At 33.6% G+C, this 20,529-nt stretch overlaps 1 protein-coding gene and 1 long non-coding RNA gene across 2 annotated transcripts; one reads left to right on the forward strand and one right to left on the reverse strand.

The window, feature by feature from the left end:
* Positions 1 to 2,589: 2,589 nt before the first annotated feature.
* LOC136274546 (uncharacterized) lies at positions 2,590 to 8,603 on the forward strand. The gene is made up of 10 exons (XM_066081626.1): positions 2,590 to 2,746; positions 3,355 to 3,606; positions 4,032 to 4,257; positions 4,576 to 4,803; positions 5,095 to 5,422; positions 6,446 to 6,612; positions 6,774 to 6,951; positions 7,197 to 7,441; positions 7,566 to 7,625; positions 8,216 to 8,603. The coding sequence occupies exons 2-7, from the start codon at positions 3,355 to 3,357 to the stop codon at positions 6,938 to 6,940; spliced, it is 1,368 nt and encodes a 455-aa protein (XP_065937698.1). The 5' UTR covers positions 2,590 to 2,746; the 3' UTR covers positions 6,941 to 6,951; positions 7,197 to 7,441; positions 7,566 to 7,625; positions 8,216 to 8,603.
* LOC136274547 (uncharacterized) lies at positions 5,311 to 8,347 on the reverse strand. Its single transcript, XR_010712956.1, has 5 exons — positions 8,209 to 8,347; positions 7,585 to 7,700; positions 6,747 to 6,905; positions 6,424 to 6,609; positions 5,311 to 5,447 (listed from the first exon to the last, which is right to left on the reverse strand). It is a non-coding gene; the product is annotated as an uncharacterized lncRNA (long non-coding RNA).
* Positions 8,604 to 20,529: the final 11,926 nt, after the last annotated feature.

Genomic DNA, 20,529 nt, shown 5'->3' on the forward strand with positions numbered 1-20,529 from the left:
AAATAATAAAATGGCCAAAAAAAGTGTCTGAAAGTGATTGTGAACTTAAAATTGTACATGTAAGACTGTGATAATGATACTCATGGGGTGTTTTTCTCACCATCCCCGTTAGAGTGGTCCGTCTGTGGGCCCCTCTCAGAGAACGGTCCTTTTCTCTCTGTCCACTTGGCACCAGGTGATGTCAAGTCATTGACCAAACCACAAAGAGGAAGATCAAACGTACAATGGACTGGGCGGTACACTTAAAAACCACCAAAATCTAGCATTCGAATTGCTTTCTCCAAGGCTTTCATAAGTATTAATCAGAAACTTATGTTTCATTGCATGGGCTTTAACAAACCAAACTAAATGCACTCGTTAAATATTGTATATTTCCATTTTGTGTCTTTTTTATCTTTAAAGTACAGATTAAAAAAACTCTCATGATGATATGTTATTTTTGTCTTAAATCTGTAACTACGTATACTCACCTTCGAATCTTTGATTGTCAGTATCTGTAAAGTACAGCTGGTGTTCATACGGATGCACATATTTTGATATAAGAAAATTTATGAACATTGAAAAATAGTTGCAAGTAACATTACCATTCTATTAACACAAACGAGTTTTCTTACCTGGTGGGCAGGCATAGAGAGCTCTTAGTTTACTAACATCGATTATACTAAGATTGTAATGGTCACTGAAATACACCCCTGGGTATTTAGACGATACTGTTGGCTTTCTGGAATCTATTGCATGTTCGAATGGCCCAGCGTGTGTAACAGAGGTAAAATCGTACGGCATATGACGGATAATGTGCCAAAGGTCATAGGATGATATGTTGTAAAGACCGTGTCGGTAAGATTCTAAAATGTTGTTGACAAAGAATTGTTACATGTATGATTTGTATGAGTTGGTATAAATGTTTTTGAATATAATTCATATATAAATGCTACTATTTTAACAATTCAGAAATTAATAGGTTAATCCTACTCTGTAAATTATCCCAGTGTATTGTCAGAAACTTGTCCCTGTCTGGTCGAGTGTGTTCGTCTGGTAATCCCAGGATTCTTGCTAGGCTATACACTAATGTCCTCCGATCAACACAAATATCGTTGACTGGAACGTTTATTAATCGCATGCCTGAATCTATTCCAGGATTGGCAATGTTTGAGTCACAACTACAAAATAAACATTAAGTTATCATTGCGACACTGGTTTGCTTATGATAAAATAACAAAGATTGATTTCACCGAAATTATAACTCTGTACTAATACATGATATATGTGTCTCTCCAATTGACTCAAATCTTTTTAACTGGAACTTTCAGATTTAATTTGGCTAAACTCATACCGGGATAAGGAGTGCTTGATCACAACTAAGAAAGTGATTTGCTGTAAACATCTAGTTGACACCATTTAAACAATAAAATTATAATAATACTGAATTATATTCATATATTTGAAACAAAAGTGTTGGGATAGATACGATTTTATAATCTTTCACGAACTTAACAGTTTACTTCATTTAAACAAATATAATGATTACATGTAAGCTGAACTCTTTAAAAAAGTAACACATAAAAACCTCGCCACAAACGCTGCTTTTCATAAATGTACAGGAAAAAATGCAGCATATGATTCAATGGTTGAAATTTGGTTATTTGTTATACTACCTTCCAGCAAAATTGAAATTGACGTATTGATAGTCTCTTAATCCATCCGTAGTTTTAAACTGTATGCATTTCGAGCCGCCAGGGTTCAATAGTTTATTGAAGTCTTCAATCGTTTGTTGAATATTTGTTTTTATACATGGATCTGTGTAATATATATATATATATATATATATATATATATATATATATATATATATATATATATATATATATATATATATATATATATATATAATTTGCATGCCTATGATTTATACTTTCTTTGTATACTTCTTGTTATTTTGTTACTCTGTAAGAGTTATTTAAAATGTTCAGTAACACATCTGATACATTTACTAACAGGGTATTTCGACTCCGTAATCATCTAAGCCAAAACGTTAGTAAATATATTACATAACACATATTTCCTTTTATTTTTATTTTTTAGAAAACCTGCCTAAACGATCATTTATTTTATAGTGTAAAGTTCCTCCAAGAGAGCCATCCGGATTTCTCCATAGCTGTATCGTTTCCTACAGAATTAAAGTGCTCTTAAACTGTATATGTATCTAAATGTTACATTTTGTAATAATATTTGAAACTGTTAATTAAATGCAGTTTTACATTGTTAATATATCGATACTTACGCATGATAACTTATTTACACATCCTAAGAACAAAACAATATACACAGAACAACAAAACGAAATTTGGCCCATGTCTACACTTTAAGACATGCTACTTCCTGATAGAGATTAGAATCCTCTGGCCTTACGCGCATATTTCAAACACTGAAGCGCATATTAAGATAACAAACTTAAACTTTAGAATAACCTTCTGTTGATAAGATAAACACTCTATAGAGATCTATTTTACTGTAATTGATAAAATACTCTCACGACTGGCTCATTTTACTATGTATAACGTGCGAGTACCCATTATTGCCGAGTACCCATTATTGCCGATCGAATAAAAACAAATAAAAATCCGCCAATTTGTTGTTGTTTCTTAATTATGACGTAAGATACGTAAATTACGTCATTTTACGTAGACGTTAGGTGTTTGGAAAACAGAAAAGAATCAACTATCCAAAGAAACTCACCGGTAGAAAGGTATGTATATGAAATCACGTCCATTTGTAAACGTGCGATAGCACATCCCTCTGAAAGTTTGACAAAATATCCACTTTGATGACAGGATGAATACTGTTATGGTCAGAATTCACTTGATATTTTCCGACTTGTAATGATACGAAACAAAATTATCCAAGCTAAAGCCTCTATATTAACAAAATTCACTATCAATACCAAGCGTCTGCTCGCAAGTAAAACGCCATGTTTTCTGCAACCGGAAGCGGATCAAAGATCTTCTAACACGCACCTGCAGTCAACTAAAAGGGGCATTACTCGTAAATAAACCTTGGAAGAGTTGTTTCACTTGCTCAAATAGTCCAATAATTTATACATGCGCGGATCTAGAGGATGGTCGGAAGTGGAAAATGAAAAATTATTAAATTTACATAGGTTAATTATCGCAAATATGCCATGGACCCCCCCCCCCCATTAGGTATTTTTTGATTTATGGAATTTTAACCCCCCTCCCCCCCACTTTCAATTCGCCCCTCAGGAAAAAAAATTCTGGATCCGCGCATGTTATTTTTTCTGATGTGTTTCAATGAAAAAGATTCGTTTATGGTTTTTGGCTTTTTTTATTTATAAAGATGAGGAAAAGGAAATTATACAGTAAAATTTCCTTGGAAAATGCATTAGAAGACATGAGGAAGAACAAGTTGTCTGCGGAAAAAGCCTCCATAAAACATGGTGTACCAGTCCGTACCCTACGCTACAGATGTAAAGAAAAACTTAAAGGGTTCCCTAACTGGTGTCTTACTCACAACCAGGAAACGAGCTTGGTACAATATGTTAAATACTGTGCAGAAAGAGCCTTTCCTTTGACACGGAAAATGATAAAGGTACCCCCCCCCCCCCCCTTACACAAACACACACACAACAGCACCCTTTGTAAAGTTGTTTGTCCTTCTCAAACTATTAAATTTGTTAAAACTCTTGTTAAAATTTAGCAATTTCTTCTAGTGAAATTAAGAATGTTCTGAATACACTATGAGTTTACAAATAACTTATTACATATTATAAAATCTAATTTACCCCCAAAATGGTTGATATTTTTGTAGTGCTTTCTACAACATGTCAAGAAGGGCAAACATTATATATTTTTACATGGGTTAAAAATATTATAAAAGTTTTATAATTTACGAAAAAAAAGTATCAATGAATAACAACTTTTTGTTTACATCAAAATGATTTGCCAATCAACATAAATACCAAAAAAATCTTAAGAAGTCAAATTCACATCTATAATTATCTCATAATACAACAGGCTTTTGCAAGAGAAATGATCATCAAGGAACAAAGTCAAGATAATGAATTAACAGTCAATGTTAATTATGGTCCATCCAAAAAATGGTTCAGAGGGTTCATGAAGAGACACCCAGAATTAAGAATAAGGACGCCAGATTCAATCGACCGGGGTCGATATGGTATGGCCAACACAACAGTTATCAACAATCATTTCCAACTGCTGGAAAAATGCTTGAAAGATATGGGTTAGTATAAAGATAATAATGCAATACAAGTGTTAGTTGCTAATGAATGGTAGTTAGCTCTCTGCTAACTAATCAAAGGATAACAAATATTAAAAAATCAAAAATTAATAAATTATGAAACACAATATATCAAAATTGTACTGCCTGTATGCTATTGAATGGAAAATTAAACTAAACAAAAGAAAAGAGAACAGTCTACATGCAGTAATAACACAATTAAAGAAAGTAAAAAATATATGTAAAATCAAAATTTCCCAATTGAATTAAATATTATGTACCACCAGAATGTACAAATGTTGTTAAAAAAAATTTTCTTAGGGATAATGGACAAACCTGATAGCATATACAATGTGGACGAGACAGGGTTTAGCAAAATGGACAAACGAGAGAAGGTTCTAACAGAGAGGTCAAGGAAACATACTTATGCAAGAAGTGTTTCATCAACCTGCCACATCACAGCAAATATCTGTGTATCAGCTGATGGACATGTACTTCCAACATTTCTCATTTTCGAAAACAGTTTCCCAAGTGGAAGTTACAGAGATGGTAAATTACAAACCATATACAGTCAGTTCAAGTATATAATATACATTTTAAAAAACTACAACATATTTGCCATGAATATATATTTAAAAAATCAATTCAAATAAACGAAACAAAATAAAAAACAAAAACATATTCAAATCATTTACAAATCAATTTATGTACAATTAACACATACAACTCACTTACATACCGGTATATAATTAATACATGTACTTTAATTAAAAATGATAAGAAGGACGCGGTGGATGGTAAATACATACACAAACAAAATTGAAATGTTTACATTGACAGGTGTTCCTAGAGATTGGTTGTTTGGTACCTCACCAAACGGCTACATGGACGGCGAACTGTTCTACAAATGGTTTGAATCAGTGTTCTTACCAAATGTTCATAAACGACCTGCCTTACTGGTCCTTGACAACCACGAGAGTCATCTCACTCTCAAACTACTACAGCGGGCAAAGTCAGAGAATGTGGAGCTGTACGGGTTACCTCCACACACAACACATGTAACCCAGCCTTTGGATGTGGCCCTTTTCAAACCCCTTAAATCCAAATTTTCTGACATTGCTGTCAATTTGGGGTATGCCAGGAAAGATCTGATGATTGGCAAGGCAAAGTAAGGCCATGTTCTTCATGACTACCTATATCAACAATATAATACCTCTGTAGTTAATTCAATTTCATAAAGCTCCATATAAACTATTTAATTAAAATAAATCATCAGTAACTTTCAATTCGCTGAGAATACAATATATTGCACCTACTGGTACATATTTGAATAACATATAGCATAGCTGCAATAATGTAGCCCTCTCCGATTTTTTATATCTGATGTTTACTGGAGAGGGCTACAATTCCACAGGATCTCCGTAATGGTGCAAAATTAAGTTTTTAATGCGACTGACTTCGGTCTGAAAAGATCGATTTTATATTTGTCTTCCTTGAGATAAAATGATTTTTTAATTCAGGTTAAACAAATTAATCGTATATAAATCAAAACCAGATAAAACACATCAGCATGTTTACCAGTCGTCTTTTTCAGCAGCCATGACAGTTCTCGCGTGATTTTATGGGATGTACGCTTGGAGTTTTGATGGGCTTGATAACGTGAATGTCAGTGTAAATAATTGATCTTACCTCGTTATATCACTAAAACATCATTTAAGGAAATGGTATATAATGGAAAATTCATATTTACCGCGTTAATTATGTTTATAATAGGGGAATTCCTATATTCAGTTCAAGATCCGCTCCTGAATTCTCATTGGCTGTCCCAAAATAAAACCGGTCAAGGTCAGTAGACATGGCGGACAAATTCAACTTTCGTTGTTGACATACACGAAAAGTAACCGATATATGGACTATACTTGATATTTTTGGATTAATTTATGCCATAGACATCTACAACGTTTGAGTTCAGGTAAGAAATGCAAATGTTATTGTCATTTATAAACGATTTGAGACGAAATCGTTGCGGGAGTGAATCACTCCCGCACTTGCACCATTACGGAGATCCTATGGAGTTGTAGCCCTCTCCCAAAAAAAAAAAAAAAAAAAAAAAAAAAATTGGGAGAGGGCTACATTATTGCAGCTACATATAGCACAGCATTCAATTACAATTTTCATTTCATTTAATTAGATTTGCACCAGTGTTGTCATCCGCCATTGATCAGTGCTTCAGTCCACACCATATCAAGGAGGCCTTCAGAAAGACTGGCATTTTCCCTTTTAATCCCAAGGTGATTGACCAGAACCAACTCGCCCCTGCTGAACCCAACCAGCATCTTCTAAAAGAAGTAACTCCTGGTAATTGAAAATCATAAATCAAAATGAAACATGTTTATACCACACTACACAAAAAGAGTCAAAAGACAGCTTAAATCATCAAATTACTTTTTCAACCAACAGTTTTCTATGAAGTAAGTTTAAATTGTTCATACCATTATTAATCTCTTTTCTTTTTAAAGACAATCCACCTGAAAAACAGGACATTCTTTGCCATGCCTGTGGTCATTTTATTGGGCAAAATCCTTTGGTTAAGCAGGGTCTGATTCCTGAAAACCTCTCAGAGATATTTCTCCCCATCTTTCTGCCAACTTCTGATAAAAAAAAGGCGAATCATAACAACATCTAGAGTTTTAACGGGTAAATAATATTCAAAAAATACAAAAAGATGTGATAATTTTCATAAACCAAAGAAAGAAAGAAGGAGAGAGAGAGAGAGAGAGAGAGAGAGAGAGAGAGAGAGAGAGAGAGAGAGAGAGAGAGATCAAGTCTAAAATGATAAGTTAACAATTGTCTATTCAATATCTTATAAAATATATTCATTTTTTTTAAATTTTAACCATCAAATAATGAATGTTATCCTATCCACTTGTCATGTAATATAGGACATGAGATAATAAGTCAGCTAGAACAAAAAGAAGCCGATGAGGAGGAAAAGAAGAAGAAAAAGGAGGAAAGGAGGGAAATGGCTGAAAATAAGAGGAAAGAGGCTGAGAGGAAGAGGAAAGAGGCCGAGAGGAAGAGGGAAGAGGCTGAAAGGAAGAGAAAAGATGCTGAAAGGAAGAAGAAGACAATTAAGGAGAAGAAAGAAGAGAAAGGCGTAAAACAAAGCAGAAAAAGAAAATCAACGGTATTTAAGCCACTAACTAGTATTTGTTAAAACAATAAAAAATACCAGGGTTAATAAAATTGGCTGTCATATTAATAAGATTTGATTTCAATGCTTTACAATTTTTTCATACATTCCATTGTAGGAGGATGAGGAATACTTACCAGTCTTAGAGAGGCCCAAGCGAAGGACAATAAAACCAAAGGTAAATACCCAGAGTCTGTCAAACATCATTCTGCCTTCATTTAGTAAACAACTAACCTGTCAACTCACACCAAACCTACAAACATATACACATAGATTAATCAGTCTGATGATTGGTTAATGCAACAGTTCACGACAATGTCGCAAAAATTGGGTGTCTATCTCTGGGTATAACTTTAATCTACTAACCCGCAGGTCCGAAATTCGAATATAGCAGTAAAAGTAAATTTTTCATGCAATTTACAACTGATATCGTCTCTTTACTTGCCTCTGATAGTCTTAGCACCAGCACCGTAAACTGAAGTGGTTCAGTTTTGTTTATATGTAAAAATGTAGACTATTAATCGCAATGTAAATTTAACACACTTTATTTTTCGAGGTTGGTAGTGTGTTCTGGAGAAAGTCTGAGGGAAGTAAAGAGACAATACCAGTGGTAAATTGCATAAATCTGACTTGTAATACAAACTTTTCCAGACTGTGTGGAGGACCCATAATGGGGGTGGTGCCCTAACTGACTAGGGGGGAGGGGGGCAAAAAAAAAAAATTTAAAATAAAAAAAATTTACCATAATTCTAAATCATTACTTTTTAGAAGTTCGCTGACCAGCTTGTAGAAGATCCTGAAGTCACCTTTGATGAAACGCCAGACACTACATTGTGCTTCTTCTGCTCTAGTCACGAGGCCCCATCAACCAGCACATCAGATCGAGTTGTCGATGGCTGGTTTTCATGTGACATTTGCGACAATTGGTATCATTGCGTATGCCAAGGCTTTACAAATGATGAGGACTTTGTTGTCATTCCTCCAGTATGCCAGAGCTGCGCTCGTTGGGAGGAATAGCGTTTTCATGCCACCACGACCAACTCCACATGTTCGATAAAAACTCAGTGCGCATGCGATGTTTGCATCATTGAAAAAATTAATTCAAATTTTAATCTTATTTTGTTTCTGATTAAATATAATTTTTCTCAGAAACTTACATTGGTCTTATTTTGTCATTTTTCTCACATAATTTAGATAATATGTCGATTAATTAGTGAATAATGATGAAAAGATATAAGCGGCAATAATGGGTACTCGACTTCCTGTTTATCAAAGGTCATGGACATGGTTTATTTTTAGTCAGAAGTAAGTCGATATCGAATAGTTTGAAATAAAAAACACCATATAAGTTGTATGAATGAACATTGCAGAGATCTGCATAGAAAATTTTACATGAAAGTTAATATGAAGAGAATAATTTTTAAAAAATGTGTTTCGTTCGGCAATAATGGGTACTCGCACGTTAAAGGAAGCGATAACAACATCCCCTTATTACATATATCTCTTCGTAGTTTCTTCCAAAATATTTTACGGCACATTTAGACAACTTTTTGTATAAGAAATACACATATTTGTGAAAGAAGTTAAATTGAATTGAATGAAAGAGAGAATATGCAAGATAATTTCATTTACACATAATCATTTTTCATTCGGAACGAAAACAGATTTCTTAAGGAGATTTATAATATGGAATGTTGACTTCTTTTTTTCATTCGTGGGTCACTTGAAATACCTCGTAGACATCACATTTTAAGCCTTTTATTGAAATTTGATAAGCTAGATTGGTATTCCAAAGGAAACATTTTGAATTTATTTTTCAACGGAGACATCGCTTGTATCGTTTGAACCCTGAGATATTTACACATATCAAGTAATTCAGCAAAAAGTGAATCGAAGATATCTTAAGACAGAGTATAAATACATATTGTCTTTGGTGAACTTCTCAAACTACAATGTCTTCTCCTAGTATCGCTCTCGGGTGCAAGAAGCAGAAGATTTTGTTATGATGATCTATGCTACTATTATTCCCTATGGCCATGCTCTCTTTAAACTCTACAGTTTATATTTACTGTGATAATGTTAATAGACAAAATATTTCGAAAAAACAAAATTCCTTAATTTTTTTAACATCTACTTCTAACATATGCAAATGTAATCTGTATTACAATATATCTCAGGGATGGGGTAAAGGTAATTTGTAATGGTTATTGAGTGGAATTAATTACAAATTTGGATGTAATTGAAAGTAATGTGTAATTGGCCAATTTTTCAATTACATGTAATGGTAATTTAATTTATTTAATTACTTTCAAAAATGGCATGCAATTTCAATTATTTTTCAATTACTTTCAATTACACAATGGTGTACATATAAACAAGAGGCTGTCCACAACTCATTGTTGACCAAACTAACAATGGTACAAGGTCAGTTTAGGAAGAGTAGTTAAAAAGCATTGAACTACTGTTATTTATATCATACTAAATATTTTTCAAAATGAATTTTTTCAGTGATTCAATATTTAATCCAAAGATTCCAAAATTTAATTGAGTACATGTATTTGATGATTTGCTTAATCTCTTCTTTCCAAAAGAATATTTAACTTCTTATTAAAAAAAAAAATTAGTGTGTCAATTATCATTTAATTAGTATAAAAAATCAGTGTTTAATTTAAGTAATTTTTGTAATTGATAGCCTAAAATACATAGAGCTAAAATTAATGGCTTCAAAGGGTTTTAGTGTTTGATGCCAAACATGGCCACATGGTGTGTTCCCTTATTGCAAACATTTAATAATAACATGTAGGTACAGAATAACAGGTGTGAATTGAATTTTGATAACAATTATATTCTGTCCTCTACCTGAGATTAACCTGTACTTTGGCATTGTATTTATAAATGAAAAATAGTGGATAAAAATGCAAAGAAAAAAGTTTTCATATACAGTGTAATAGTTTTGCAAGCAGGATATACTTTAGATGACATGATAGGTGTAGCAAACTTTCAAATGTTTATTGAATATCAAGGTGGTATAGGACACCTTCATATTGCGACTACCGGTACCTGTGTTTTGAAATAAACAATGAAACCAACTTTATATTTTTTCTTTCTATAATTCATTACTAATCAGAGTAGTTAGCAAATTCTCAAACAGTGAAAGTATTTTGATTAGGACGAAATTTTATTCTTATTATAGACATACTTCCTTAAAGGAAGTGAACATGAAAAAATTAATTGTTGCTTAATTTATTTTAAAAGCCGTTTGAAACTTAAAAATGAGGTCTGTTACCTTTTTGTTTATTTCTATCAAGAGATTTTATCAATTTAACACTCTCAGTGAAAGGTTTATGGAGGTAATCCATTATTTCCCAGCATGCATCTGTTCTCTGACGTAGATAAGCCACATTGCTGCTGGTGACTGGGTCAATGTTGGAACTAGGCCAGTGTTTATGTTCAGAGTTGATAAAAGTTACAAGAAAAAATATGCCTTGATGTGAAGAAAAATGTTGTGTACTGTCATGAGAAGACAATGATTTAGTACATTCCATAAATGAACCTCAGATAACTAACGTTATATATGATTTGTGCAAAAAATGAATAAATAAATTAATTTGTGAAATATGAGACCATCGCATTCCAGACGTTTGTACGGAGATGTGGCAGTCAGTGTTTACATAAATAAAATGCTGTTTGTAGATTTCAATTTAAATTAATATAAAAATGTAATTTCATTTTCTTTGTGGGGTTTCTTACCGTTACTTTTTATTTAAATGCCCTGGAAAATTTTCTGATTTGTTTTTATCTTAATTCTTGATGATATATATACGCCAGTTCTGTTTATGCTGTCAAAAGAATAACAGGACTAAGACACTTTTTAAAAGTCAGGATGCTGAGCAATGCACCTTGTGTGCTCATTTATGTAGCACACATAATGTTTAAACTCATAAACAAGAAATTCCCGAGTGCAAGAAAAAATAGGTCACAATAACACTGATCCACGGACATTCCGTCACATTAACTGCTGGTGGGAATGCATCATTCTGAGATCCAAAATCTTCCTCCATAAACACTGTTTAAAAATCACAACTCTTTACATCCATTGCAAGTTTCAATTCACATTTTGATGATGGCATTTTATCTCTGTTACTAAACGTGTGTAAAAATGCAATGTGTCTCACTGGCGTCAGCATCAGTGCTGCCCTCTCTTAGATGCTTAGAGATAACCCAGCAGGGAGGTAATGAATCAAACAATATGGCAGCGCTCATGGATTGCAAGAATTAGTTATTCTAAGTGGCATATCTTCTTACTGAGGAAAGTTCTGTCTAAACGATTTTCAGATATCATTATACACATCAAACAGACAAATTTGAGCCCTTGATAATTTTTTCATGTTCACTTCCTTTAAATGTTTATGTGTTAATCATGGTTTTACTAAATTTTGATGAAAAGGTAATTTGTAATTTAATTAATTACATCTGCAATGTAATTGTAATTTAATTAATTACGTTTCACAACTCTAGTAATTGTAATGGTAATTTAATTGAAGAATTTAAGCAAGTAATTGTAATTTAACTAATTACATGTATTTCCATTGTAATTGACCCCATACCTGATATATATATATCGTGTCATTAAATATAACCATTATCTGGTTTTATGAAAACGGCAAATTCATCTAAATGTGACGGTGCACATTTTGATTTTTATATATTTTACGTAATAATTACATATAGTCAATAATATTTGATAAATGTTTTAATTATTTTATATTTTACAATTAAAGGTTTAAGTTACATGAACGTTAAGAATTTGTGGGCAAAAGAAATATTAAGAAGAAAGCGTCGCGCTACATAAATAGTGTACATGGGTTCGGATTAACGTTTACACGTAGCCTTTTTGTTCGGATCTAAAAAGTTAGTACCGATTTATTTAGGAATAAATCATTCTCACATTTCGGCTATTATCAAATGTTCAAGTTAATAAGTAATGCAAACAAAAGTCGGTCTATCTATTCATCTGTCAGTACGTAGGTATTTGAGTTAATTTTACTTTTACTTTAGGATTAATGCATAACAATAGATGCCATGGATAGTGAGAAACTCTCCCGCTAATTGAATAAAAATTTAGGTAATAGGGGACGCTAACCTAGCGAGGCTCCCCAAACGAAATTCAATAAAGTCATTATAATAATTTGTTAATTACACTGTAATTACCCCTTTTGAGTGACCTCACTGAGGACAGGTCGAGGATTAAGTTTACTCCCCCGTATCCCTCTCGTCACTTACGCTTGAGACACAGAGGAATAAACAACGTATACATTGAACCCTCGACCTTGTCTTTATTCAGGTCAGTATTTTTTTTAAATGTTTTATAAGTTAGTTTTGTTTTATATGAATTATAAGTATTTTTATTAATCAAGTTTGTTTAAAATTAAGTTAAAGTGATAGCTTTAATTGAACATAAAGAAATTAGTCAAAGTTCCATAACATTTTTAGCTTGGGTGATAAGATAATTTTAAACATAATTTTGTACAGTAAATCTGATTCATATTCACTTACTTTAATGATAATTTAATATCAATTTTGATATTGGGTTCAGTATTTGAAAATTTGTTTTAGTCAATATTTTTACTTTAAAATAATATGGTCAATCAACGACCGGGAATTGTTACCGGAAGTTGATTTTAAATATGGCCGCCACTCTTTTAATGGCGTACCGGTGATGTTTATATTAATGTTTAGTTTAATCATGTTCTTTAATAATGTTCAATTTAAATGTCAATATTTTGGAATTATTATTCATTTTTATATACTGTGTCACTTACACTTCGGACACACAGGGAATAAACAACATATACATTGAATCCTCGACCTCGTCTTTATTTAGGTCAATAAGGTTTCTAACCATATACGTCCTGGTCTAAAGCTACATCACAACAGCGAGTTCCTCATACGAGAAGAACCTCGTAAAACGTGCTGGAGGAAAAGATCTTGGACCTCTCTTTCAACAGATGCCAAGGCCCCAAAACTACTATCTTCGTACAGTGTACATGTACGACGTGGACGAGGACATTGACGATTTCGAACTAGAAGTCGAGGACAACCCATGAGTCGAGGACACCTCAGAGGCCTAGGTAATGAATTCAATTCAATTGGAGAAGTTTGGGGGTGGCGATGAGAAAGCCGCAGCATGTATGGCAAAATATCGCCAGTATGCTGTGTTCATGAATTGGCCACTGTAAAAACAGACAGCGGGCTTTCCTTCTTTTTTTTTTAAAACAAACACGGCTCTTGTCTGGTATGATAATCTCGATGAAAGGGTTAAAACGAGAGGGTTTGAAGATATTACGAGACCATATTTAGAAAGATTTAATGAACAAAATCAGACTGATGTATCATTATTTAAGATTCAATAGTTGCCCGGTGAATCAGCCGAGCAATATGTTAGAGATTTCTAAAACAAGTACAAAAAGTTAACTGGATTGAGCATGTGCAGGTTGGTGCTCTATTGAATGGTTTGTCGGGCTCAATTAAGAACAATGTTAACATGAAGGAGCCACAATCAGTAGAACAAGTCCGTCGCTATGCAGTTCTTGCGGAAAAGAATTGCACTTCAGATGCGCATGTTGAATCGTTACATGCTAAATTTGACGAAATGACAAAACAGATACAACTATAAACGCTCAATTCTGTAAATGTCAACAGTGTTTAGAGAACTCAGGGTCAAAATCAAAGAAATTATCGATCACAATCTAGACCGATTCTGGGTAGATACTCTTATCCTCATCAATCCAACTCTGAGTATCAATGTACGAGATGCGGAATGGATTTTAGGGGTAGGAGGAACTGTCCTGCACACAATCAGACTTGAAGAAAGTGCGCTAAGCCAGGTCATTTTCAGAGAATGTGTACATCGTGGGTTCGTAAATAGGGATTCCGGCCTATCTATAGAAATTCTATAGGTGGGCACACTGACAAAGAATTACTTAGAGCTGCTATGAGTGCTAGGGATAAAACACTTTCTGAAATCAAGCAACATCTTTTGATGCAAAATACAATATTGTCTGAGAAAGTGTAAAAATAACAAAAATGCTAAATCTGCAAAATCCCAAAAACCATCTGTGCTCAGTCTGAAAACATCTTTACAGAAAAGTACAGTAACTATTCATATAGGAAATGTTAAAAGTAATGCTTTGGTTGACACAGGTGCTGATGTTAGTTGCATTCATTCAAAATTGCTTGCAAAATTAGATATATCTGATGTTGAAGTACGGTCATCTAATATCATGCAAATTACAGGTGTTGGCGGAGAATGTCATAATGTCAAAGGGGAAATCACTCTTTCAGTAACATTTGGTGATGTAACAATTACTAACACCTTTCTGATTTTTGACAATTGTATCATGCACTTATCCTTGGTAGAGATTTTCTTGTTGAGAATAAGGTAGAAATAGATTTTTCCTCAGAGACCACGACGATCCAAGGAAACAAACCTCTGGTATGTACATGGTTAATCAGACCGTTGGAATCTGTGGTGATTGAACCAGACAGTTCAGTATGCTTGAATGTGTCAGTATCAAGACAAGTCTCAAGTAAGTCGGTACTTTTAGAACCAACTTCAGCACTCGCAAACCGTCAATTGCTAGAAGCGCTGTTTAGTTAAAGTTCACAAAGGCTGCGCTGTTATGGAAATTATAAAACGGACGAAAAACAAACGTTTTCTTTCATCGCAACTTGTCATTGCTACGGTTTCAAACGTACATCAAGAATCAATTGTTGATTTAGACGCGAATTCACGCGCGGAAAAGACGGTTGTCGCAAACATCTCGTCTGATAATTCTGAATGCATAGAATTTGATTTAGAAAAATGCGATTTAACAGTTAAGCAAAAAGAACAACTTCAAGAATTTCTCTATCAAAATCTGTTCGTATTTTCGTCTAATTTGTCGCAAATAGGTCAAAGTAAAACTTAACATCAAATTGATACGGGCAATGCTCTTTCGGTTCGCGGACCGAACTACCGAACGTCACCGGATATGAAAAAGGAAATTGAGCACCAAATCCACGAAATGCTGCAAAATAATATCATAGAGCTTTCTAATTCTGACTGGTATTCGCCTGCTGTACTAGTTTCGAAGAAAAATGGTGAGTTCCGCTTCGCGATAGACTATCGGAAACTAAATAAGGTCACGAGACCAGCTTTATTTCCGCTTCCGAGGTTAGAAGACGTTGTCAATGCTATTGGCGAAGCTGATGCTCAAATTTTCTCAGTATCAGATCTTGCCAGCAGATTTTGGCAGATTCCGATGGATCCGACCACAAAATAAAAAGCAGCTTTCATCACGCACACGGGAATTTATGAATGGACACGAATGCCATTCGGACTTCGCAATGCGCCAATTACTTTTCAAATGGTTATGACCCAAGTATTACGTGGTCTTCATTGGAAACAAGCTCTGGTTTACGTGGATGACATCCTTATTTATAGCAAGAACTTTGAGGCTCATTTGCACCATCTTTAACAGGTTTTTCATAAACTAAAGGACGCTGGACTTACACTGAAGTCGTCCAAATGCCAGTTTGCAGTAGAACAGATATCGTATCTTGGGCACAGGTTCTCTAAAAACGGTGTTATGGTGGATCCATCCAAGATTGCGTTGGTACAGGACTATCCTGTATCTAAGAACCATAATGAGATACGAAGCTTCATGGGACTCTGCAATTATTATCGTAAGTTTGTCAATTCGTATTCTATTATTGCATCTCCTTTAAACGAGCTTCTTCAGAAAAATATTCCCTTCGAGTGGACAACAGACTGCCAGAAATCCTTTGAAACGCTTAAAGCTTCACTCTCCTCAGCACCTGTTTTAGCTTATCCAAACATGTCAGAACCTTTTATCTTGACGTGTGACGCTTCTTCATCGGCTATTGGATTTATATTTGGACACTGCAACAACGGTGAACGGAAATGGGGCATAACAGATAGAGAATGCTTAGCTGTCATTAAAGGTATCAAAAATGTTCGTGTCTATTTGGCAAACAACCAATTCAAGGTAATAACAGACCACAAAGCTCTGAAATGACTACAAAACCACAAAGATCTAACTGGACGACTTGGACGATGGGCTATACGATTACAAGAGTACGATTTTGAGGTAGTATATCGCCCGGGAGTTACCAATCAAAATGCAGACGCCATGTCCAGGCGACCATATTCCAGTGATCACAATGTAGACGACAACACGAAAAATGACAGACCAGAAGTACAAGTAAGCATTGTTGACAAATGTTTGCCACTTTCTGATGAGACGTATCAAACTGTTCTTACGTACGAGGAGAACCCCTCTGTTTACCTCGTGGATGCAGAGCCACAACCAAGTTTGCCTGATTTTTATGAGATTGGTCAACTACAACGAGTTGGTGAGTCAAAGATGCAACATCTAATCAAATTCCTGGAAACGCAGGAATTACCGGATAATGAGAACTTGGCTAAAACCATACTCTACATGGACAACTACTTTGTACTTGAGAATAACGTCCTCTACCACTTTATGAGCCAAGAACAAAAGGTAAAACCGATGCTTGCAAATAATAAGTACAGATGTAAGTAAATAAATTATCAAACAGCTATTGAGTAACTCGGGACATTTTAGCAGCATGTACATAAAAGGATTAATAAGATGAAAGTAGCTTAAGTGTTAATAAACATAAACAGAAGTCAATTAAAAGATTAGCTGTCCATCACTGATTGTGCCTCAGGTGGGATTAATGCTGCGCGGAATTTATAACGTTTATAAAACAGTTGTCGAAATAGATGAACAGTTTTTGTAACAATTAACACGAAGTCCGAAAAAGGTAATTAACACAATAATTAAAAATAGTCCGAAAGATTGAATTTCACACCGTGACACATGCTTCTTTCCCAATTTTGTCACCTAACAGTGTGGCGCAGTGGGTTAGAGGATTTATTACGAATCTGTTCGTTATGAGTTCGAATCCTGCGGCGGGTTTTACAGTTTTTACCAGTCCAAATATTTTAAAACCCGGTTAAAGTATTTTAATGATTATGTACTTTAAACCACATTGATATCGAGAGATGTCCCATACTACCTTAATGTCAGCATGAAAACTATTCGCACCAAAAGTGGCGCTGGAGCCGTGTGGCCATTTAATTTCCTCGGATATTTATTTCATTTTTGTCACAATTGATGTAAATGCATTTGTAAGAAGTACAAAACATTTAAACGTTTTTCTTTTATCAATTTTTAAATTCACAATGATTCACAAAACAATTCAAAGTAAAAACTTAAAAACTGCTCAACAGTTGTTTACAAGTTATTTCGCTGTTCGTTCAGCATTAACTGATCGTTCATTCCGTTTTCACTCATGCATTTTATTTGAGATTCCAAAATAAAAGGAGCGAGTCACAACAACATGCTCAGAGTGTGCTCACCGTTTACTCACGGTTCAAGTGGGAAAGTAGAACGTTTCAAGGACTATAGTTGTTAGTGTTCGATGGAAACGTGCTACCATACCATCTGATTGGGGACGGTATGATGTATGTGTTTCTCTTAACAATTTTTCTGCCAAAAGACAACGACTAACATACCCTAAACTACTGGCATTGTATGCGTATCTCTTTTCAACTCCAATAATTATTCTAGCCTACAATGTATGTATCTCATCCTTCAAAAAGGATATTTCATTATTAATAAAATCATTCAAGCTAGATGCCATTTGAAATGATCTAACACCGGTGTAACGAAGAATTTTGACCCGGGTTGAAAATTGACCCGGGGGTCATTTTTCAACGTTGAATATTGAGACCAATGGTGTTAAATAAAGACCCTAATACGTTGAAAACTGACCCGCATCGTGGAATTTTGATCATGAAACCGGTTCAAAATTCAACAGCGAAGAAGCACAAGTTAACAAATCAATATTATAACTTGAGTTTATTTAATTAAAAATTATCATTTTTACATATTTATTCTTTAGATTTACATGTTTACATGTACATGTTTCAAAGGGGGGGGGGGGGGTTAAAAATAAGACTTAAATGATGATTTTTTAAATTTGTTTTTAAGAATATTTGTATACATAGTTACACGTTAAACTACTCAGTTCAGTAGAACTCCTTTTTTTAATTCGCTGGAGAAGTGTACAAATATAAATAATTTAAAAAAAATTACAATACGTCATATTGTTCAATTTTGGTTTTACGTTCACCCAGTAGATTGAAACTTTGATATTGTTCATTGTAAATTTTCTGGGTTGGTGTAAATACAAAATTTATAGTATGTTGTATTGAGATTTTCGTGTTTTCACCCACACAGTTTGTTGAAACTGAGACTATCTGAATTTTGTATTCACACCCATCCAGCCAAGAACAGTTTACAAAATTATGATATGCTAACATGTACTCTTTCATGAACAATGCTGTAGTAACTATATCTTGGAAGCCGATATTTTTTTTAGTGTTTTATTTGTTCCGTTAGGATAACTTCTAATGTAACTAAATATCATCAAATCGCTAATTTTTCTAGGCATAGACAATTCTACTTCATGGAATCTGTAGCAAGTTAGCAACCTAATTTTCGTACAGGATGACAATAAAATAATTTTGCTTTGATAGTTTCTAGATTGCTTTAATCACAAAAAATTGAACATAAATTTACTAACAGTATTTGATTTTGTCATTAAATTGGTAAATTGCATTTTTTGAATCGAAATATGTAGTAGAAGATCAAGATGGGGTATATGGTTGACCTTCCTACCACAGGTCATCTACCTACACCTACATCATTAATTTAATTTAAACGTGTTTTATTGAACGGAATGTTCAAATTATTAAATGGATTGGATAACAGTCTTATCCTATGTAAACCCCATCAAGCATACAAAGTCAAGAAGAAATTATAAATGGTCATAAGAATATAATATTACAAGTATACAGAATATCATTGATATTATGTGTATATAAGACAGGGGATACTTGAATATTAAATAATTATCTGATCATATACCATATATGATTGTAAGACATATTGTTGGTAGACATGTTCACTCACACCTACATTAACAAACCTATCACCTTCATTTATACTTACAGAGATACAAACATAAGAATGAGATTTTCATGATCCAGCCCATTTGAAAAGAACAGTACATAAAAGGGAACTATATATATTAAGTAAATATACATGTATAATACTTAAATAGGTTTAAACAGTGTAAGTTAAGAAAATCAAAACGCCTGGGAACTCTAATATAAATATAAACATAGGAAACAATTTTACAATTGTATCTTAATAAAAATTCAGAACTACCATAACGTATATAGTTCATATAAAAAGGTAAACTAATGTCAATAAGTTGTTTAAAAAATTCGTCTCTTTGTTGAGTGTATCTTGAACATCTAAGGAAAAAATCACATTTCCTTAAGATTCAGACACAGTATAAACATCAACTCTCATCAGTTAAAAAATCCTTAAATAAGTCAGCTTTACTAGCTTTATTCCGTAATTGACGTAAAATAATATTTCCTATTTCCTTAACTGGAGTGTTTGTAAGCTCTATGTATATTTTGTTTTTTAAGTTTTGACTTAAAGAAAGATGAAGTTGATGAAATTTTCTTTTTTGCGTGAGGATTATTCCATAATTTACGTGTAGAAGGAGCAAAGCTATCGTAATAAGTATATAGTGTTAGATAGTTAAAAAGCTCATTCGACCTAAGAAAATATGATTGAATTCAATCTAACGTATCTTGTGGTGCTAAACCATTTATAATCTTGTAGAATATAATTAGTTTATGTTTATCCCTTCGAGATTGTAAGGTTTCCAAATTAAGCTCACTATATTAAATGATTTTAGAAGAATTAACTCTGATCCCTGTCACTGTCCTGGTTGCTTCAATTTGTATATGTTTAAGCAATTCGGAGTTTCCCTCGATACAGCTGCTCCACGCAACATCACCATATTCCAATCTAGGTCTGATAAAAGACGAATTTTAACAAGTGTTTACATGTATCTATCAATTGTGTGCTTGAATAATCTGAATATATTCAACTTTTTGCATGCCTTTC

The sequence above is a fragment of the Magallana gigas genome, chromosome 4 (genome assembly GCF_963853765.1).
Source record: "Magallana gigas chromosome 4, xbMagGiga1.1, whole genome shotgun sequence".
NCBI classification, from domain to species: Eukaryota; Metazoa; Mollusca; class Bivalvia; order Ostreida; family Ostreidae; genus Magallana; species Magallana gigas.

Coding starts and splice junctions, on each gene's coding strand:
- LOC136274546 (XM_066081626.1), top strand. CDS start 3,355: ATGAGGAAAAGGAAATTATACAGTAAAATTTCCTTGGAAAATGCATTA. Junction 4,258..4,575: donor AAAATGCTTGAAAGATATGG/GTTAGTATAAAG, acceptor AAATTTTCTTAG/GGATAATGGACAAACCTGAT. Junction 6,613..6,773: donor TCTAAAAGAAGTAACTCCTG/GTAATTGAAAAT, acceptor TTCTTTTTAAAG/ACAATCCACCTGAAAAACAG.